Source organism: Lasiodiplodia theobromae, assembly GCF_012971845.1.
Source record: "Lasiodiplodia theobromae strain AM2As chromosome Unknown scaffold_8, whole genome shotgun sequence".
NCBI lineage: Eukaryota > Fungi > Ascomycota > Dothideomycetes > Botryosphaeriales > Botryosphaeriaceae > Lasiodiplodia > Lasiodiplodia theobromae.
Genome location: NW_023336574.1, coordinates 478,571 through 501,065, shown reverse-complemented (window position 1 = coordinate 501,065; position 22,495 = coordinate 478,571). Strand labels below are relative to the sequence as shown.

Here is a 22,495-nt window from a genome sequence, read left to right as displayed (position 1 = left end):
GTATCACAATGAACGGAAATTGCTTCCCAACAAAAAATGCAAAAGCTGAGCTTCAGCACAATCGCTTGATGATGGAGCGCAACTTTGACTTGAGCAACGTTGTGGGAATGAAAAGAGACGTTCATTTGCGACATGGAAAAGCTCAGGATGACCCGGGGAACCGAAGAGCAGTCGTTCTCTTTGAGAATCGCAAAGGCGTCCATAATGCTCGGCGTGCTGTGCTTAGTGGCTAATGCGATTGGAAAGAATGGGTTTTATGGGCTCATGAGGTTCCAAAAATGGTTTTCGCACGTGGTGCATGGAGCACCAGGACCAAAAAAGAAAGAAAGACAGGAATCTCCACGTGGTCACCGATTCATGATATGTCAGCAGCCTCGATGCCTTTCACCTAATGAAATGAGCTATTCCAATAAGTTGTAAAAGACATCGACCATATCGTAGCACGATCTTTTCTGGCTCACGAACGCCAATACCGCAGAGAATTCCGAAATTCGAGCCTCAGATTTAACTCACAGAAGACGGATATTGTGGAGGTTACGAGTGATCTGGACAGTAGTGTGAGCGAGACATCCTCATCGAGTAAAGAGAAGCGGTCAAGTATATGGCCCTTCTGGGGTACTTGGCCGGGTTGATCAAAGATGAGATTGGTAAAAAACAAAACGGCCAATGTGGAGAAAGGGGGAGACTGCTGTCCATGGGTCACTCTATTTCTTTGGTGGCGTTGTGTTTGTGACTTTAAGAAAGGATATGGCATATTACAGGGGGGGTCTCGCAGCCGACGGCTAGCGTGAAGAACAGTAAGGCCCCAGGCACACCTATGCCTCAGGGTTTTCTTCGAAAAATAATATACATAGGCAGTTGAGGCTATTGTCTGGATAAGAATGTGGAAATGAACATTCTATATATACGTCCGGGCGGTAGCTTCAACTGACTATGACATGAGCAAAAATAAATCCATGCTAGCCATCGGCTGCGAGAGGGGACTGTAGACAAGACTTGATTTGCAAAGCTCCTTGTGAAGGGGATGGAGGACCACTGATAACTCGGAATTCGAATTCGAAGGTGTACTACGTGTTTATCTTTGAAATCTGGCTAAAAGGGGCTCCAACCGCGACCACCAGCATGAGCATCCCGACAAACCCGCATACAGCAAGTCCGAAAGAGTAATAAAATATTATGTTTCTCTCGACGCCGAAGCGGAAGTAAATCAGAACAAATTGAACTCCAAGCATGGCAATCGCTATGACGGTGGCGCCGAAGAAGACGAACCAGAACAGAAATTTGAAAAAGCGAGAATCGTAAAATACTACTCGATCCAGTTGTGGATAAACAACAGGATTCCCAACAGCCAAGGAAGCCTCTGGGCTTGAAACAACCAGTGGAAGTTTTGAAGTGGATGCTTGCTGTTGGGCATGATTGTTGTTGTGCGGAGATGGTGACGAGGACACTGATGGATCACTAAGTCCTACAGAGACTCCTGAGCCGGCCATCCCGGTTTCAAGATTAGATGATGCTCCGCGAGCGACGTTGTTCGCGAACTCGGTGGCGCTGCCGCTCTGTCGTATTGGAGGAAACGGTAGAATTTGATAGATACTGTACTCTTCTCGGACATCTTTATGATCTTGTCATAGGTTAATATTGTGAAATGGCTTCCTACCGAGGTTGAATGAGGGTTACGAACCGAAGAACTCTTGGGAAATACTCATGACCGGGAGGATCAGCATGAGAACTGGGACAAGCTGACCAAATGTCCATTCTCGTTCTTCATCAAAGCGGTAACTATGGCGGATTGCGAGAAGATTGACAGTTCCCCATGCGAGGACAACGCATAGTATCCAGATTGATGCGACAAACGATGTGAGGAGATCATAGATGACCAAGCTTACCGCATAGAGCCCCATGAGTTGAGAGTAGGACCAGAGCGTCAGCTTGTAGATGAAAGGCCGCTTACGTTTCATAGCTCGCCGGTGACTATTCATTCTGCGGATGATGTTTTTGAGAAACGTGCCGGGTTTTTCTTGAAACCAGGTTGCTGCGAAATGGGAGCTGTCCTTGAACAGCGCCCCAACCTTCCAGATGTAGCTGATAATAAGCAAAATGATCGATATTATCCGCAACGAGTCCATATCCTGCAAGTGTTCCGCCTTCCATAAGTCTGTAACCGGGGTGAACTCCTCGGGTTTGCAGGGGTCGTCATCAAGCGAGTTCGTGAAGTCTTTGGACGTTGTCGGTATCAAAGCACAGAGGAGTAGAGCGAAGAGTATAGTCATTCCTATGACGCGGATGGCGCGTACAGGTCGGTTGGTTTGCATGTGCCCACGAAGTACCGCAAGGGTTGTCAGATGGACATTGGACGACATCCAGCCAAGGTATACGACGATGTACCAGTGGAAAGCAGAAATGGAGTTGATCTGTACAAATCCAGCAAGCAAAATGGCGATCCCGGTAACGATTTGCTGGTCACTAATTGATAGGATGCCCTTCTGAAAAGGTTGATTCCATTGTGAGTTGCGGGCCTTGAAGCGGAACATCTTGTGGTCGACAATGTTCGTACGTTCTTTGGGAATAAATCCCATGATAAATGCGATAATAGTCACACCCAAAGTAAGATATGCTGAAGCTAGAAAAGCTGAGAGAACCTGCAAAGCTTTGTGAGGCCAATTCTGAGAATGGGACATAGAAACCTACGCCAACGCCTGAGATATCGGGGTTTGCAGCGTCACAGTCCGTAGGTGTCGCCATTTCCTCGAATCAATATGAAGAGATCTTTTGTTGTTCGTCGAGCACACCTGAGTGCAGCGAGAGGACGAGAATAAGTAAGGCATATACGGCTCCGTAGCTGAAATGCTGCCCTCGGCCGAGCTACAGTGGCTTATTACTTTTTCTCAGCTCGTGTGGTGCAGCATCAGCCATGTGCTCCATATTTAGCATATCTTCATTGCACAGCTATTGAGGCTGCGACGCCAAAACCAAACATTAGTACCACGCTTGGGAAAGGAAAGGAAATGCTTACATGTGGCTGCTTCGTGATCCGCTTGCTGGAGGGTGTGATCGCCATTTTCACGAAAGCACGACAACGCCTACGGATAAGACATTTCTTCTTGTAGTTCAGGCTCACCGATACAAGGGTTACAATTGAAAAACCTCACAAAAGCCATTACTTAGATTGAATACGAGGTAGGGTTGCTTTTATTGAAACAAGGAGACGTTAGTTGAAGCATCCGTCGAGACAGCGGATATGTGAACATGGGCACCTGGAAAATAGCTAATTCAATCACCGCGACCTTTTTGCAATACCAGCCGAATCGGCCTCGGATATCTGACTGCCGTGCCATTGCCTTCCTTAAGGGCCAACTTATCGCTGTCATATTGTGGTGTACTTACGTCTGGCTCCCACCTTCTACAACAACGAGTGCGGTTGACTCACCGTAGAGTTTTTCTATAGCAGTTCTATTTCTTTTTAGAGACCTGAAGACCTGAATTCAAGACTTTTCAATGTAGACCACCCTTAAACCTGTACCTTATTGCGCGGTGCTTGAGGATCTCAGGGGAGACGGTGGTTCGACTGACAGAAGCAAGTCTCAAAAATAAACAAATGTTGTGATGAACCTGAGTCGACTATATAATGGGGGAAATAGAAGATCAAGTTTAGTGGAAGTTTAAAGGGATGCAACGCCTTGATGTCTGAAATTTTGAGAGCTTCTGAGGTACTTGGATGGGTTCTATTACGGCTAACGCCGTACGACTCGTAATACGCTTACTCGTTTACATCTAGCACGTAAATTCTGTTACTTAAATACTTCTCTCTTTAGAACTCTTTCTTCTCTAGCAGCTTCTTTTCGTACGTAGAACCATAGTTGAATTCTTATTCGCTACGCTTCATAACAGGTTCAATGGTCAATGCGGAAAAGGGGAGAATCCGTTGTCAATCCCTACATGCATACGATACTGGTTGAGCCTCAAAAGCTTTCAAACTTTTGAGCCTCAACAGCACTCAAGAGATTTCACTTCCGCGGAATCATCCATGTGTGGCCGCTTATAGGCAAGAGCGGCACCGCTCCAGCATAGCGAAGTAAGTCAGAGTGATACTCGTTTCATCAAACAGAGCATTAGAAGTGGGGGGATGATTGTTCCGACAGGCGATTATCCAGCCAAGCTGTATTACTAACAGAAGATCCAGCGAAAATACCTCATCAACGCGCCGAAGCCGGATCTAGCAAAGAACGCCGAGCCTGCGGCGGACATCCGGTTCCACCCAGACCTCGATGCGTTCTTGGCAAGGCGTGCGAGGAGGCTCCTGGCCGGAAGGCTGGAGATGGTCATTAAGCAAGAAATCTTGCTGGCACTGAATTACTTCAAAAGTGCGTAACAGGGGGCTTCAAAGCCCGGCAGAGAGTGCTAAATTCCTTTTTTTTCTTTTGGTAGAGCAAGAACTCGACGACGGTCAAGTATCGGTAAAAAGTTTCCCGCTCTCGACACTCGCGCACCGGCTTGTGGTAGCTTCGGAGGAGATACGCGGCGGTCTCGGGGCTTTCATCCTCTGTGGGCTGGATGTGGGCCAGTTCTCTCCAGCAGGTCTTGCAACTGCCTTCCTATAGTGATCCGATGGTGCTTCAGACTGCCATTACCCACAGCCATTGTCGGACTCTGAGGTCTTGTCAAGTTTTCGGCAGTTCAGTAGACCCGAGCTGCGCCGGCTTGTGAGCTGTGAGCTTGAACTGGCCATGCAGAATTCCACTGGTGGCCTCACAATGGCGCGGATTCTCCGCATCGTTTGTGAATCACACGAAAAATTGTTTACCCTGTTTGGGCGAAATGGACACCCATTCACTGTCGAAGAAGTCCAAAATGTCCCACCTGACCAGCCACCCGATGCCATGATGCTGGATTCAATGGTGGCGAACTCAGAAGGTAGTGTCAGGATTGACACCCTCTCCGCTGAGACCATAGTTCCCACCATACCGGTATTCCAGGCCGCTAATGATTCCATACATTCAACGGTATGTCGCAGCCTACTGAAAATCATCAATGGACTAATGTACAAGGTGACTTTGACTTCACCCCTCATGAACTAAGAGATGACGGGCCGCTTCGATCGACAAACTGTTCGTACGGTTATGGGCAAGATTGGAGCTGTTAGTGGGAAGGATTTTTGTAGTTTGAGCATCCTGTGTATTGCAATAAATCTATTTCCACTTATTATCTACGGTTGAGAAGTGTTAGTGAAAGATGCTTGCGTGTATTGAGACACCAACATTTGCATCTCTCTTCCGCGGCGTCCTCTCAGGTCACGCCGCTGGAGCTCACTACGGAGATGTTTGGCCCCACTCCTAATTCTTGCAAAGAGAGCTTGATCGAAAACTTTTTCAAGGTAAAGCAGCCGTAAACTGCACCTGGCTGCAATGGTCAAGGGTCTCAGCGGAGACAATCCTCCAAGCGACCGAAGCAAAATTGAAAACCGAACAACCAGTTGATGAACCTGGGACGATGATAGAAAATAGGAAGATTGAGTTATAAAGAAAATTTAAAAGTGACATGAGGCTTCGAGGAAGGAAAACTTAAGAAAGAGGTTGAGCTCCTTTCGGCGCTGCGAGAGCCGCCGGGTGGGCTTCGTGCGCGCCATTCACTGACATTTCAAGCGCATTACAGACGCCGCTGAACCTCCAATGCATATCAAGCACTTTTCTCCGGGCTTCTGAAAGCATCTCGCATGGTTCAAAGTTGCGTGAATCGCAACACTGCTGCTCAATCCGGCAGTGACGATGCTGCTGCTCCTTCCTCGGCCGTGCTTCCCTCGTTGGACCCTTCTTTCCCAAAATACTTTAATGATGTATTGGAAGATGTCTTAAGCCGTGTTTCCAGTGCTTCATTTCCTTCAGACCGAACATACCACTGTATTCTCTAACCACAGTCATACGTGCTCATTATCATCACTCAAACCCCTCACTCACCGACTCAATTACTTACCACCACTATGTCCAGCGAACACACCGCCGACCCGGCCCCCCACGACCGCGAAAGCCCCTCCTTACAGTTTGACAGAGCCGCCGCCGATCCTCCTCTCCAACCCGCTCAGCCTCCAGACCCCAGCGCCGCCGCCGCTCCTCCTTTCCAACCCGCTCCGCCTCCAGACCCCGGCGCCGCCGCCGCCGCCCCCTGTCTCCCCCCCATCCGTACCTTCCGGCAGTCCTTCCATTCGCACTCGGGCCACCGCGGTCTCACCATCTGGCAATCACGGTGGATACATGCACAACCGCCACTCTCATTCCAAGTCTACCTCACCTTCGCCATAGACGAATGGACGACCTGGGAGATCGAGGCCTTCGCCGAGACGCTGTGGTACCAATGCACGCCGCCGCCACCACCACCCACGACGGCGGAAGAGTGGCAGCAGCAGCAGCAGCAACCGCTCATACCGCTACCGCAGCTACTAGCGCACGAACCCCACTCGCTGCCCATCCGTATCGACATCACCATACTCGGCCCCGTCGCCGAGCACACGCGGAACATCACGTGCATGCAGCACTACCGCATGACACGGCACCTGGACAACGTGCGCATAGAGGACGGCACCGATTGGCTCTGGCCGGCCAGCCCGTCGTTCCGCGGGCCCAACGGCGTGCAGTATGAGGGCTTCCTCATCCAGATTCTCGATCCCGCATACCTGGTGACCGGCGGCTTGAGTTTGGTGTTTTTCGACGCCATGGCAGGTACAAAGAACCCGGCTGACGATAAGTACGACGCGCTCGTTTGGGTCCCGGCCGTGCCGACTGAGGGCGACGGAAATCTGTGGACGCGGGAGTTGTGTCGTGTGTGGGAGACGATGAGTATGGTGAAGGAGTGGAGTGAGGCTTTTTATAAGGCGCTGGCGGTGGGGAAAGAGGAAGAAGAGAATAGAGAAGTTGCCTCGTCGGTCTATTAAGGATTGAAAAGTGAAGTGGCATCATCGGGGATTACTATAAGAAAGGCAGAGCATCGTTCGTTGGAGCTGTGCTCTCGTTGGCAATGGAGTTTCTTTCCATGAATTAATAGAAAAAAACCTCGGGAACACTTCAATGCGCTAATGGTTGGTGACGTATTTGTGCTTCGTCAGGAGTATTTGGGCGGCCTGTTGTTGGACAGGTACAGCGCTTTTGTTTTGTTAAAGTATCGATTTCAATGCTGTAAATCATGAATGTTGATGGTGCCTGACGGCTGGGGTGGCGCATTATGTGACATTTATTTCCATATGTGAAGGCGTGGCGATCACATACCCCGTCCAGACCAGTATCAGAGATAGATGCATGAGATTTGTCACACAAGTAATCCGAATGAAAAGGTAACAAAAGAAAGGGACAACGGCTATGTGAGAGGGAATGTAGGTTTTTTTATTGGCAGATTAGGTCTTGCTGTAGCGGTTGCGGATCACTCGTTTCATTGTAGGAGTCAAGCTTCATAGCATACTATACTTCCACTTAATTAAAAAAATATAAATGAATGGGCGTTACAACGAAAAAGAAAACAAACGAAAGTGAAAGGATCGAGCGGTCTTATATACAGTACAAGCTATGCTATCTTAAAAGGGGTTTTTAAGTCTCAACTGGTGTGCGGTCAAGCCGAGGTAAACCACGCTCCTGAACTCCGTTGTCAGCGCGAGTCATCCTGCAGTCCTGCAAAGCTCCACTCGAAATTGTCGCATCATACGGAAGGTTTGCAACATCCGCCACATAGAATAGTGTTGTATAGAACGTGTCTGCCCGTTGTCTCTCTCCGTCTGACAGCGCCTTGACAGCGCTTGGTCGGGTAGGCTCATTGTTCTTCTTCTCATCCAGTGTGCTCACGCCGGTGTCACATCGAGGAGTGTCGTTTCGGTCTTGTCTTGCCATCCTCCATTCAAGATTTATCTTGCCCTTCAGTCTCAGCTCCTTTCCTTGTATGTGGACTACCTCCTCCCCGGAGTCCAGAGGTTCGATGCTGTCTTTTGCCTCTAGTTCTGCAACGACACTCAAGAGGATCAGGTTCTTCCCCTCATCGTTGTTGACAGCGGAGAGAAAGAACCAGTCATCCCTCCTTCGTGTTGGGTTGTTGAACTCTATCTTAAGTGATGAATTCGGGAGTATGCAAATATGAGAAATCCTTATGTCACTCGCTATTTACGAAAATATGAAGTTTTAGAGGTTTATGGTTCAGGGAGACTGTTGAGCTACAGGAACAGAGCGAACTGATACTTCTTTACCCTCTACATGTCCTCCAGGTTTGAAGCAGGCAGAAAAGTTTGAACAGGGCGTAGATATCATTCACACGACTCGTAAGCTGTTGTTTGGCCGTCGGGATAAGAACAGAAATGGGAGAGATGGCGACGAGAAGGCGCAGGATAGAAGGGCTGAGAGAGCCTTGTCCAGACATTCTACCTACGATCGCCGATCATCGTCTTGGTACTGCCTAAGCCACTATACGACAGGATACTTACCGTTGGCACTGCTTCTAAGGAAGCGCATTCCAACAGGAAAGCCTATCCGCAAATCCTCTCAACTGCATTTCAATCACAAAGTTCTCACATACAAAGCCTCATATAAGCGGCACAGCAGCCTACACAAGGATACACATTCGTATCCGGGCAAGTTTCGGGAACACAGACGCACACTGATATCGACACTTGCAGCTGCACCTCCCCGTCAGCTTGCATGAGGGGTCGAGTATTGTCTCGTAATTGGTTAGCCTCTGTGACTCACATATACGCGCGCAAACACACAGTATGCAAGCAGCTGCAGTGGAAGATCGTGTTGAGCAGGTTTCTCATTGGCGTATATTGATGAAAAACCTGTATAATCTGACGTGGACCAGCCTCAATGGCTTACTGGCCTTGCTTTTGACAACCAATGTACTGAGGGCCGGACGGAAAGTCCATCGTCGAGTATGTGAGCGGAAAGGGAATGTAAGAAAGGAGGTGGATAAATCTGCGCATCGCACGAGAAGAGCCATCAAAAATACATGGCGACACCCAAGCTTCGTTGGTGCTCGTTATGTCCTTTTGTGCTGCTGAGCGTAATTTCTTTGTCTGAGCTGAGAGACAAATTCGTATTTCCTACGGGTCTGCATCCTACATATTCCCTTTCCGTTTCTTCCTGCATGATGAGGGGGCGCAGACCCGGCCTCAGCCAGCCACGTCCCTTACCTGCAGACACCTTCCCATCTCTCCATGCCAATCTGAAGCAAATCATAGCGTCTCTTGGCACTCAAAGTCACAGAACCCCAACCATTAGGCAGAGCACCATCTACATGATAGCCGGCTCCTTAAACAGCCATTGGCATAATCGGTGACGTAGCATCCGTTTACACATCCTCTTCTAATGGCCAATCATTTGTTTTTCCTTACCTGAGCGCTGAGAGAAAGGAGGATGAGGCTGAGGCTGAGCTGGGATTGATATTACGGCTCACACTAGGAATTTAATCTGTCATTTTACTCCTTCGCCCTACCTGTCGCAGTAATTGCCTACCAGAAACCAGCCCTGATGTCGGAAGAAGACCTCGAGATGGGCATCGTCAACCAAATGACGACCGAGCCCAGCGATGCGCCACCCCGCCCGTCGGGAGAGAGGACGAGGACAATCTACAACGCGGGAATGCTGACCATGCCGGCGGGCCATCCCAGGCTCGCCGAGCTGATGAGCCGACGTCCGCAGATGAGCATATATCGACGCTTCGGGTACCTCAACACGCAGAATCTACTATACATGCAGGCAGAGTTGGTTGGTCTCGAAAATAAGCTGAAGGTCCTCCAGAAGCAGGACGCCGGAGAGATCAATGAGCAGGTGCCTCAAGATAATAATCGACGTCGAGCCGGGGATTGGAAGGAGTTGAGCAAAGCCATATTCCCTGCCACTCAAGAGGCTGGAGGTCATAATAATGAGGAGTCACTTTCCCGGGGCGCTTCATGTTGTGGGCACAGGAGGTGCGAGGAGTGGTGCTGTGGGGAAAGGAAACCTCATGAGCACTGCGATCAGTGGAACCTCGCCGTGAAGATAAGCGAGAAGCTTCATCGCTACAGTAAGTTTGCAGCTGTCCCCTTTGCCTCTTGTTGCCACATGTAAAAAATGCGGAGGTAAAGCATGCGCCAGCATCGTACCGTTCATTAATATTCTTATCTCGATCAGACGACGCCCTCATTCAGCAAATGACCATCAACTCTGCTGGGGTACCTAATTCCTACGATCTCAAATGGATTCAAAGCTTTGTTGCCTCGGATACTTTCGGGATGAAAGGCGCCTTACTGGGCGAGGACAAGCTTCTCTGGGGTGTGAAAGAAAGTTGGGACGAAGCAGAACACATGGATGAGCTGATCGCCCTAGCTTCACCTCCGAAGCAGAACCCTTTATCCGAACTGCTCTTCAAAAAGATGATGAAATTGATTCTGGACCCAGCGTCGGTGTGGAATAAGGTCTTGAGGATTCGAAGCTTGCACGACAGGGCTTTGTTTGGATTAACGGCCGCGGCCACGAGCGCAGTGGTTGCCACTACACCAATTTTGTCTGTTGTGGTTCTTTATTTCACTCCAAACATCAGTGTACGGCTAACTATGTTGGCCATCTTCAATTTGTTGGCTGCTTTTACCCTCTACATTTTCTCCGACGCCCAACCTTTACAAGTCTTTATAGCATGTGCAGCTTACAGTACGGTCAACATCGTCTTCATTAGTTCCAATGAAACGGTTAGCATATGATCGGATATGGAAGAATGAGTTATCTGGAGCGGCAAGTGCTTGCCGAGCGTCATTTTTTCTTTATGAACATAGCGGGTCAGCCCAAGTTTGCTAGTAGTCGTTTCGTATCAAATCGCCTTTAGACGACAGCATTATTCAAGCAACCAATCTAATTTAATCTTTAAGGAGTAAATAAAGCGGCCAATCTTATGTGTAATGAGCTCTATCAAAGTATGAACTTGTCTCTGCACATGATAAGCAACAAGTGATGTCAAAACTGGGAATCTGTGGAGCAAACGGACCGGGACAATCGCGGGAGTCAAGTTTAGAGGATCCGTGCTTCTCGTTACTATCCTCGAGCAGGCGAATTTACCTCTGTCAGCTGGGGAAAGGAACCATACCGTTGCGCGTAGGGAGGAGAGCCATCTCTCCTCTAGGGCCGACATTATAGGGAATGAAGGCCCTACCTTCCAAGACGTTTTGCTCATCGTTCACTATCACCCAATACCAGTGGTACGTCCTCCCAGGGGTAAAGCAAGGGCATTCAAGGAATGTGCAAGTTGCTGAAACCAGTCCACAAAGTTTGAGCTCTTTGTCGTCGACGTGGATTGTTTTGTGCAGCGTGTTTGGAGCGAGGGCCAGCTGAGAACTGTTGCGTAGGTGCTTTTCCAGGCTTCTGGGAAGCAAGGCGGCACCTACTACTTCTTTCCTATTGACAAGTAATTGAGTATGATGGGTACAAGTTATGAGGGGGAGGGGGGAGCGGCGGGGCATACATAGTGCTGAGGTTCGTGATTTTGAGGATGCTGTTACTTGAAGAATGGGAGAGTTCCACCCTCGCAGGAATATGAACTCCAGGCTCGAACATCATTTCATATACACTAGGCGCTGGCGGAGACTGCAAAAAGTTAACATTCTTTCTGAGATATAAGCAGTAGGTTAACTGGATTGTGTACCTTCGTTCGGCCTATTTTTTTGAGTGTGTCTTTTGTGACTTTCCTGAGGTTCGATGCCCAGTTGCGAATGACTTTGATTTCGTAAAGCGTGCCAACGCTAATAGGATCTTGCGCAGTCGTCAGTGTTGGGATGACCAAAGGCGAAATTGTAGATGTCCCCTCCGATTGGCGATGAAGATACCGGGGCAGTGAGGGGTTGAGTGAGAGAGCATGACTATCAAGAGACTGAACCATTTCTCTTGATTGGCCATGGTTTTGTGGGGATGTCTCATCGCTCTTCACTTCGATTAGATCGATGCTTGCAGCCTCTTCCCCATCCTCGAAAGTCAGTGATGCAGACAGGCTTGACCTTGACATTGAGATGTTGTTCTGACTTCGATCTCTGAGATGAGAGTCCTCGCCGTCGTTTTCGTTCAGCGGTGGCAAGGACAACAATGCAAGTGTTTCCAAATGTCTAGCAATGTGAGACACGATCTCCTTAGATGACACTGGATCGAAGGCTGCAAGACTTCCTTCTTCCAGAACATCAAAGGAAGCGCTCTCATCTTGACAGAAAGGGCATGCGTTCCTCTTCTCGGCCGAATCTCGTGTCCCGAAACGCACCGCAAACATAGCGAGTACGTCTGGTGCGGGTTTCGCAGACTTCTCAAGAAGTGAAGCGAGATTCTCGGAATCAACGCAATGTTCCTGACTCAAATGATACTCAAGTCCCTCTTGACTTTCAAAGACTCTGTCTCCATGGTCGACATGCGGACAAGTCCATATCCTCGCATGCTCCCACGACATGTGATGAATCCATGCGTCCTTCGATTTGAATTGTTGCCCTGGTGTTGCACATCTTTCGAATAGACAAACGTATGGCGCAATGTCTTGTAGTATGTGCTGTCTTAACACTGTCAGCTTCGATTCCTAAAGGTAAACAGAGCAAACTTACTTCCAACGAAGGGAATTGCCATTTCCTACTATACTCATCTCAAGTGGTCGACTGCAATACGGGCACATCGCTTCTGGAATGCCCACAGCTGCAGGCTTCGGGGCAGGCGGGACATCTATATACTCCAAATTGAACTTCATAGAAGGACTTATGCTCGAGAGAACAGTCGATTTTGCCCAATTCTCGGATCCGGATCTATAGACAGAAGTTGCGTTGGTCCGAGCAGTTCCAATGAAGGATGATACATTTTGGTTTCGTGTATTCCTCACTTCCAAGTCACATCCAGGAATGACGGCGGCAGTTTCCTCATAGCGATGTCCTTGGGCCGAGGGCGCCATGGGAGTTGACTGTAGCTCCGCAGGATGAACCCAATTCCTCTCTAGTTTCTTCTGGTGGTTAACCCGGTAGAGTAGTCGTGTTCTTCGTTGAACAATAGCATTGAGAATTCGGTCTCGGAGTGTTGGAAACTTCTCGGACAGTTTCTCATAACGTTCCCGCAATTGCCACGCAGCATGTTCCTCCAGCTCTTTGAGCTCGTTCTGTACCTGATCCCCTGCTAGTTCTGCCCATCTGCTTGCTCTCTCATCATCATTGGTCGAGGGTGACTTCCTGACAAATGCCGTGAATCCGTAAAGGTCCGTGATGATTTCGCTTATGTCTGCGAATTTGCCGTCGACTGGACTTGATGCGGTATCTTCAGGTTCCTCTACACAGGAAGTCTCATCGCCACTCAACTCCAAACTCAACTCCAACGGTGAAACAGGGACAAATGGAGATTCTGAACCGCTTGCGTCTGAAAACGACTCTGAATCGGAAAGAGCCTCGTCCTGGTATAACTCGTCGAGACTCGCCGATAGCCGACGTAATAGACTCATAATAACGTCCTTTATGTCCGGATCATCTTTGAGTCGCCAGTCTGCTGATGCACGCCCACCTGCCAGAACACCGAGACTACCGGCCCAGATCCTGAACCGGGCTTGCTGATTGAGAAGCTCAAGTTGGTCATCCTGGCGAGGACATGATAAGGTAGACTCATCCCGACGCCCCAGCTCTTCAGCACGAATGCTGCTGTTGTTGCTCAGGCGGAGAGTGAAGAGCTGTGCGCATTTGATGGTTGCGGCCTCAAGCGAAGTATGGAGGCTTTCGGACATGATTGGGAAACGATCGCTCTTAAGGGAGGTGCGCCTCTGTGATAGCCAGAAACATAGGATTCTGCTCGCGAAATCTGACATGGAGGGCGTTGCGCAAGGCGATGAACAATGAAGATGAGGCTGAAGTCAATCGCTGCTTACCAGCTGATCCATTACCCCGCGCGAGTCGTGAGTCAACAGTCTGAACGGCATATTGGATTGGCCACTCGGATGCAGTTCATTGGTTCGCATGGCAGCCCTGAGGGTTTCACAGGTGGACCCACGTCGAAGCGGGGTCTTGTAATCTCCGAACAATCGAAGTTTTCTCAGCCTCTTCGACTACCCTTCGCAGCTCAAGTCTACCTCTTTCCTCCTCAAGGCCCTTCTCTTCATTAAATCACGCGCTTCAAGTCCAAAACTCGCTCCTGTGAGGAACTTATCCTTTGCTCGAAATCAACTGCCGGCACAGGCAGTCTTGCACGTATGGTTACTGGAGTGGAGACGGCAGGCCTTCTGTTCGCCATCCTGCCACTCTTCATCGAAGGAGCAAAAGTGTACAGAAGCGGCGTCGATTCGATTCTGGACGTGCTAAAGCAGTCTCGGAGGGATAAGGCTTTGGAAGAGTTCTACGACCATTTTCATCGCGAAGTCGTGGCAATCAACTGTCATGTTGACAGTATATACGGCTTCTTACTGAAGAACATTGGTAGTGACATACTACCCAGGCGAGCAGAATTCCTCTCGAAATGGAAAGATACACCCGCCATCCAATCCGCGTTGAGAACTTACTTTGGATCTGAGGGGAAATTCCACCGCTTCATCTCTATCAGTCGGAAGATCGTTCAACATCTCAACAGCTTGATCAGGGACAAGTCAACAAAGCTTTCGAATGAAGACAAGGTGCGTATATACATTTATCAATGTAGTAGTGTATAAAGGACCATGCCATATTCTTACGCACTCTTACTATATAGAATGAGGAGCTCATGTATCGAAAATTGGAAACACTTGTCCTTGAGCGAGAATCAAACTCTACGCAAACTCCTTTCCGAGAGCGCCTGCGATTTCTCAGGCACAAAAAGGACCGGGCCAACTTCCTCCATAATCTCCACACATGTACGAAGGAACTGGGAACACTTCTTTCGTCGATTGAACAACGGTACAACAATGCGGAACAAGACGGAGAAGAGAACGATATTGTCCCAAGCGTTCAAGCCAGACTACTCGCCGCCCAATCAACCAGGATCCGTGATCTGATCTCCAATCTCTACAACGTGATGGGACAGTGCTGGAACTGCAGTTGCAGTACTGCACATGACGTCAAGTTTCTTTTGGAAGACGTCAGCGATAGTCAAAATGGCACAATTTCATCCATCGATTTCTTCGTATTTGCTGATACTCCTTCAGCTAGTCTCTGCTGGTGGCAGGAAGCAAGGGTGTGTCTCATGTCTGACAGGCAAGTCTTCAACCAACAAAACGCTAGAAAATAGCTAACAAGTATCAAGGAACGTACGGGATATCGGTCCTGAGCAAATTGACAAAATTTGTGAACTACTGCGGCCCTCGAACAAAGGCCTCAGCTTGAATTTCCTGGTACAAGATGTCAATGGCCAGCATCGCATGTGGAAACTTCCGCCAAAGCCCCGTCACATCAGATTCGATGAACGAGAAGATCCCGCTTCACTTGAGCAGATATTTGACGGACCGAGCAAAATGGCAAAAAAGCAAAAACTTCAACTATCCCTTACCTTAGCATATTCTTTCCTCTACTATCACAATAGTCAATGGCTATCACGGGGTTGGAAAAAGAATCGAATATTTTTCTTTTTCGAAAATGAAGACGAGCCAGACTACGCAAGACCATACCTCTCGTTCCGCTTCAATGTGGATGACGCAGACTCAGAATCGGAAAACAATACTCTGCGATTGTGCAACGAAAGTATCCTTTCGCTCGGGATCATTCTCTTGGAGATCCATGAAGAGAAACCGATTGAAAAGTGGAGGAATCGGAGAGAAAGGGGCAGCTTGTGCGTATTGACGGATTGGGAGGTGGCTGAGCGAGTGGTTGAGAGGATTGATTATAACGGTACGCAAGCAGCGGTAAAAGCCTGTCTACAATGGGTTAGGGAAGCCCCAAGTCGTATTAGTTTGGAAACGAACGAGGCAAGAGCTGAACTCTATAAGCGTATCATCACTCCGCTTGAAAGAGACTTAGCGTCTTTGGAGAAGGATTTGAAGGGTTGGTAGTTTACCTACCTCTAGAGAGTTGAGGAAGTTTAATCTATGCGTTTGCGTGTAATAGGAGAATACTAAGAATGAAAAACGAGAAGGTAGAGAACTCCACAGAGTCACTGAGTCCTGATATTTTAGTATGTTCCGCCTAACAAGCTACAGCTCCCGTGTCTCCAGACCCATCTTCGGCGAAAATGAGGCTAAATGTAGGTCGAGATATCTCTCCAACCAGCAAGCCTACCGGCTGCAGAGCCCTTGAAGCGTAGGAAAATGATACTACAATTGAAACCCCATTTCTGCTCAGTTCGATGAGAAGATTGTGCAACAATATTCAAGCGATTGCTCTCCATATTTCTTTTCTCTTTTTCTTATTGAAGCAGTGACAAAAAAAACAGTTTCCAACTCCGCTGAGATATTTGCGACGTTTGTATCGGTTAGTAAAGAGGACGCCACGACACTTGGTTGATTTGAGCCAGTAATCGAGCAGCAATCGTACTCATGCTCTATCTAGTTGGTGGATGAGTTGATTGAACGATGCACCTTTCAGGCGTCGCAATCATTGAGCATGGACTGAATACAAAAGTGATAGCAAAAGATTACGCTTGAGCTACAGAAAGTTAATTTTTAAGCGCCTTTGGGTTTGCCAAACAAGCCAATCGCATGCGTACGATTCGGTGATCAGCCGCAAAGCTGTAGGGCGAGCTATGATGCTCACTGGTGCCTCACGTGCGCTTCGCGCTTCCTAAAACGTCTTGAAAGCGCTGACCGCATCTCATAAAGATATTTATAAACTCGACTTGTAAAACAATTCTACTTCTCCAATTACAACAACAGAAATACTAGGGTGAGAACTGAAACCCACAAGCATTACGATCTACTCTGGGGCGCTGGTGGCGGCCAGCTACACTCTAAGATATACTCTGGTTGTACATGTGTTCTTGCATCGCACTTCTCACCAGTATTCAATACCGCTGGAGCCCTGCATCATCTACTGACATCTGAGCTGCATCATCATCAAGTTCAAAATACTGACCTCACGATTAACGCTCAATGTCCATGTTAAAACCGAATATCCGCATCGGTCCCGCTCATGCTTTTGTTTGACAAAGCGGACAGTGCGGGCCATTTGTCGGTCGCAGCCAGTGAGTGGGAACCACTCCTGGATGAAACAAGGTCTTGGATTCGCATATCATAGAGACTCCATTCCTTTAACTCATCTTATATATCTCTCACCATTAAGCCCCGGCCACTTGTACCTCCAGATCAGGCGACAAGGCCAGCTGATCTACTATTAAACCCCGAAAAGAATCGCAAAACCGCCTCTACCTACATGCAAGCGTCTCACCCACCACCACCAAGCCTACAGCACCTCACCTCGGCCCCTCTCCCTTCACCTTTTTACCCTCTACCCATTCGCACCCTCAAAGCCTCTTCGCCGCCTCCAACCCCGCCCACACGCTCTCCAACTCGTTCACATCAGCCACGCCCCTCAACTCCCTCAAACAATTCTCGCACCTCTTCCTCCAAACCTCCATCTCCGCCTTCTTCGCCACCCAATCGCGCCAACCTGCCTGACCGGCTTCCACCATAGCTGCCGCGCCAGCATGCGCGATGATGTTATCCTCGATCGCGAGCTCCGCCTCCGCCTTCGCGTAGCCTCTGCGCGCAACCCGCACTTGCTCTAGCAGGATCAGGGTGTGAGGCGACATGTTCTGTTCGTTTCCTTCTTGCTTCATGTTCGCTTGGTCCATGCCCTCGTTCACGTCATTCTCGCTTGAAAGACTCAGTGATGTGAACGGGATGATGGCGTTCTGCTCATTCGGCGTGTCCGGCTCCTGCTTTACTTCTGTGTTGAGAGCGCCTGCTTTGTCGTTGGTGGTGGTGGCCGCTGGCAAATTTGTTCTGGCGACTTTGGGGTTGGGGCTGTTATGAGCTACGGTAGGTGAGGTTGCCCTGTGATTGCGCTTGAGACTGCGATTTGAGATGCCCATGACGGTTGGAGTGGTGATTTTGTTGGTGGCAGAAAGTGAGGGCGTTATGGGGGGACTGGAGGCGGAAGACTTGTTGGTGTTGGAAAGAGACTGCCCGTTGAGACTTTGCGTAGCTCCTAGCTGGCGCTTCTGCTGCTGCTGGTGCTGCTGCTGTTGCTGCTGCTGCTGCTGTTTCTGGTTCTGGTTCTGGTTCTGGTTCTGGTTCTGGTTCTGGTTCTGGTTCTGGTTCTGCTGCTGCTGTTGCCTCTGCTGCTGCTGTTTCTGTTGCTGTTGCTGCAGCTGGTTGGGTTGGGTCCGGTCTGCCCCAGGAGGTATCAACCGAGGAAGCTGCCAAGCGGGCGGCGATATTCCCTGCCCTCCCACCGACGACGCCGGCGGGAACGTCGGACGTGGTGGCAGTACTCCAGGTGACGGATGAGGCCATGGATTGAAATTGAAACCCGGACTGGGCAGCGAAGTAACAACGTTCTTACTCACACCATGGCCCACCTCCTCCCTCAGCGCTGCACTATCAGATATTCCATGTATCTTCTCTCCCCCTTCCTTAGCAGCCGCCGCCCCTCCATCCAGATCTTCTTCCTGCTCCGAAACATCCACGGTCTGCGCTCTCATCGCACTATACCGCGGATTATCAAATCCCTTCGCCTTATCCGCATGCCTCGAGTCTGGCACATTCTTCTCGAGCCAGCGCGACATATTTCCCTCTTTCTTCGGCCGATACTGATTGCGCAACGCATGAATCGTGAACGCCAATGCCTCAACGCACGCTTCACGGCCTGCGTCTGTGCCCATCTTTCCAAGGAATATACCGTCCGGAGCTCTGGAAAGCGAAGGGAGAGTTTGCAGGAGCAAGCGGACATAGTGGTCGCTGAGAGTGAAGTGCGTCTTGTTAACCTTGGCAAAAGGCGTGGCATAGCTGGCTGGTCCTGATACGGTGCGGTAGATGTAGAAACTCGTAGGATTGGGATCTGAGAGCTCGCGCAGGGTTGCGGGTACGACTACTTTGAGGAAGACGTGTCCACTGAGACCTTCAGGAGAGCCCCAGAGGAAGTCATCGCGAAATTCAGCCCAGGCGTTGAGGAAGGCGGGCACCTCAAGGACTCTGCTGCGCAGATCATCTTCGGAGGCCAAGTCCAGCCTTTGGAGGCATTGGCGGATGCTAATTGACTTGTGTTTGCTAGTCATGGTGATAGCGCGATGGACTGGTTTGTTGCGGTCGGCGACGCAAGAATTGCGACCGCCACTGCCCTGTCGGAGGGATGGCCTGTCGGAAAGCGGTGATGAAGTAACGTTGAGGAGACGACTGGACGCGGGAGTTTTGAAAGCGGCGGGTAAAATTTAATGTGCGTGATCCAGATAGGCAACTGCGCGGGTGAACTGAAAGAGTAGGCACGTTCTTTCCCAATCCAGCAGGCAGACTCAGTGCCGCCCCAACGTCTTCCCATCCTGAGTTGAATTTATAGAAGGCCTTGAGCTCGAAACCAAATGGAATCCTACCTACATACTGCAGAATCCAGGTCCGTATGAGCGCGCTGGCAGCATCCTTCCACGAACCAGCCTTTAGTCATTTCTCTTCCCCTCTCTTCGCTTTTCCCGTCCTGTCAGGGAGTTCGAGGGATTGAAACGAATCTACACTCACCGTCTGTCATAGATAGTACCTGATATACATCTTTAGCCATCATGAACTCCAGTGATGTCCGAATGCAAGAGCTTTAGTGTTCTCAAATGCTCTATGTGTCAGTGTTGAACACCATCACCACCAAATACTTTTGCTGATCCTCAGAATCTGAGCTGATGCTGACACTCATCTGTGATTCGCTGTAACAGTTATCCACGCTCCAGGAATTGCTACCAGAAACCGCCCACCAACGAGTGCACGCGAGTGTCGCGTTAACATCATTCGGAAGGAGCTAGCACCATATGTGTTGCCGGGGAGATACCCCAGAAAAGAAGTCTTAAATAGCGGCAGTGACGCGGTGAACGGTAAGATGCATAATGCACAAGGTCAATTTCAAAAGACTGCACCTGATCCCGCCATCACACGCGCTCCTAGGGTCGTATCTGTCATTTTTTCAAAGACTGACAGTCACCTGGATGCCCTATTGCGAATGGCGAAGGAATACTGCTGGGATGACAGAATTATATCCTCAATTTTGGGTATGACATTACCAACAACTCTCCAGCTTTTTAACGCCCGCTCCCTACTGCCCCTCCGTCAAAACCCTCGTCCAATCAAACTTCTTCCACATCTTCCTAAACCCCTCCACCCTCCTATCATTCCTATGCCACCTGCCCTGCCTCTTGATAACCTCAGGCCCGACATCCAACATGCCGCCCAGCGTCTCCCTCGCAAACAAATCTCCCTTCGGCCACCTGTTCGCGTCCTCGACGATGTGGCCCATGCCGCCGTCAAGCTCGAACCAGACGTGGAAGTAAGGCATCTCCTTCGCGATGCTGCGGCGGAAAGCGGTGCGGCCCATGCCCTCGCGCGACTTCTTGGCCGTGTCGATCAGCTTCGTGTGCTGGGTCCACTCCTCGTCGGCGGAGAGGATGGCTTCGCGGAAGAAGGCCGGCGCCGTCTCGCCGAGGTCGTAGGGGATGGGCACGGCGTTGAGCGCGGCGTGATGCTTGCGGTGTGGCGACGCGGCGTTCTCGTAGAAGATGACGTCGCGGCCTTGGTCGTGGTACATGCGGATGAGGCATTTCATGAAGTTCTGAGCGGGGAATGTTAATGTATGTGGGAGTCGGGGTGTTGGGGGCGTTGTGGCTTACTCTGATTTCCTCCCATTCATCGTCATCGCACTCGAGCAGGTTTATGCGGTGCTGAATAGGAATGATACAAGCTCCTCCTTCGCTGATCTCAGGCTCGGTGGGGAGAGTGAGATAGACACGAGTTCCCAGAGACACGACGGGCGCAACCGGCGGTGTGTTGGTGTCTTCGTGATGACAGAGAGGACAGCTATCCAAGATGCGGTTCATCTTCTGGAAGTCGCTGATGGCGGTATTTCTCAGGTTGATGTTGGATTTTTGGACGTGCTTGGCCAGCTTGCCGGCATTCTCATCCATATAATCCAGGTCATTGTCAAACTTGGCGTCCTTTGCGATGGTCTCGGCCAGGCGATAACCTTCTCCGCCTTGTTGACCTCTTGTCCTCCTCTCTTGCCGAACCATGTCCTCGATGGACATATCCTCGTTCTCCTCGACCAGCCCCCGCTCTCTGCCTCTCTTGTTGTCGATGTCCTTGACTTCGCCCTTGCGGCTTGCAAGCATCCTGTTCTCCATCGCGCCCAACACCACAACCTCAGGCTCCTTACGGTTGGCAGCACCAGCCATGGCTGCATTGTATTCCGCCTCGAGCTTCTCTGCCTCTGGACCTCCCTTCAATTTGGCCTTCATCATCTTCGCTCGCAGCCTGTTGAGAGAAGTCGCATCCATCACAGCAGCTTTTGCAGGGGGAGGCTTTTCTTGCACGATCTGTCCTTGAGGAAGCTCGGGTACCTCATTTTGACTTGGAATCGAATCTCTCCGGACGCCAGCCTTCATCTTTCTCTCCTGATAGAGTTCCCCGCTTGGTTTCTCCTTTCCGACGTAATCTTTGCCGTAAGTTGCACGGCGTTCAAGCTCCGTCTCCTCCTCTCGGGCGTCATCAAAATCCCGGAGGCTTCCAAATCTTTCCAGTGCAATATCATCAACCGGCCTACCGCTTTCTTTGGCCTCACGATAAACATTCTTGAGCTTCGTCATCCGCCATTGAGACCCATTGTCCCCGAAGGTATAGCTGACTTCATGCTGCGCCGGCTCTTCAACAAGGCTAGTGTCTTCCTTTCCTTCCTGCAAATCTCTCAGGTGCTGATTCAGCTCCTTATCGTGGATCTTTAGGTCATAGTCCTTCTTCGTCGCCTTGGTCTTGTCGGGCTCTGGCTCCTTCCTCCTCTGCACGTAATCAACGTCCATTGCCGACGGTGCCTCCATCCAGGAGTCGCGCTTCAAAGACGAAGCCTCCGCGTCGGCCAGTCGGTTGTCGAGGGTATCCTCGGTAGGCGGTGCGTCCATGGTGCCCTTCTCGAGGTAGGCATCTTCGTCGTCGGCACGCGGCGACCGCGAGCGGTTGCGCTCATGATGTCTGCGCCTTGATGAACGATGTTCGTCGTCGCGGTCGTCGTCTCTGTGGCGGCGGGAGGAGCGGTGGTCGTCGTCATCCCGGCGGGAGCGCTTGTGCTTGTGGCGCGATTCGTGATCGTCGTCCTTGTCGCGGGAGCTATGGTGCTTCGAGGAGTGGTGGTGTCGGTGGTGATGTCTGCGCTCGCTATCCTGTCTGTGAATTAGCATATATGTATTGAGTTGAAGCTCATGAGAGCTCCTCGGAGGAGAGCTCGCGGTACCTTTGAACGATGATCACGGTCCCTGCTGCGGCTGCGGTGGCGGCGCTTGTGGGAGTCTTCGCGGGACTTGCTCTCGGCAAGCTCGCGCTCAAAGTCTTCAAGGGTCATTTTGGGCAACGGAGGGGTGAGGAAATATCGTGATGCAAAGCGCGTCGGCGGAGATGGCAGGGTCTCGCCCGCGCGGCGCGAATG

The 22,495-nt window shown here is 50.2% G+C and overlaps 4 protein-coding genes across 4 annotated transcripts; 1 reads left to right on the top strand and 3 right to left on the bottom strand.

Moving 5' to 3' along the window:
* Positions 1-1,673: 1,673 nt before the first annotated feature.
* LTHEOB_3169 (uncharacterized protein) lies at positions 1,674-2,531 on the bottom strand (the record flags this gene model as incomplete). Its single annotated transcript, XM_035512062.1, has 1 exon — positions 1,674-2,531. The coding sequence occupies one exon, from the start codon at positions 2,529-2,531 to the stop codon at positions 1,674-1,676; it is 858 nt and encodes a 285-aa protein (XP_035363062.1).
* A 3,443-nt stretch (positions 2,532-5,974) lies between these two features.
* Positions 5,975-6,922, top strand: LTHEOB_3168 (uncharacterized protein; the record flags this gene model as incomplete). The annotated part of the gene is made up of 1 exon (XM_035512061.1): positions 5,975-6,922. The coding sequence occupies one exon, from the start codon at positions 5,975-5,977 to the stop codon at positions 6,920-6,922; it is 948 nt and encodes a 315-aa protein (XP_035363061.1).
* Positions 6,923-17,351: 10,429 nt separating this feature from the next.
* On the bottom strand, positions 17,352-19,106 carry LTHEOB_3167 (uncharacterized protein; the record flags this gene model as incomplete). Its single annotated transcript, XM_035512060.1, has 1 exon — positions 17,352-19,106. The coding sequence occupies one exon, from the start codon at positions 19,104-19,106 to the stop codon at positions 17,352-17,354; it is 1,755 nt and encodes a 584-aa protein (XP_035363060.1).
* Positions 19,107-20,122: 1,016 nt separating this feature from the next.
* LTHEOB_3166 (Cell cycle control protein) lies at positions 20,123-22,411 on the bottom strand (the record flags this gene model as incomplete). Its single annotated transcript, XM_035512059.1, has 3 exons — positions 20,123-20,635; positions 20,694-22,232; positions 22,304-22,411. 3 exons carry the CDS (start codon positions 22,409-22,411, stop codon positions 20,123-20,125), a joined length of 2,160 nt encoding a protein of 719 aa, XP_035363059.1.
* Positions 22,412-22,495: the final 84 nt, after the last annotated feature.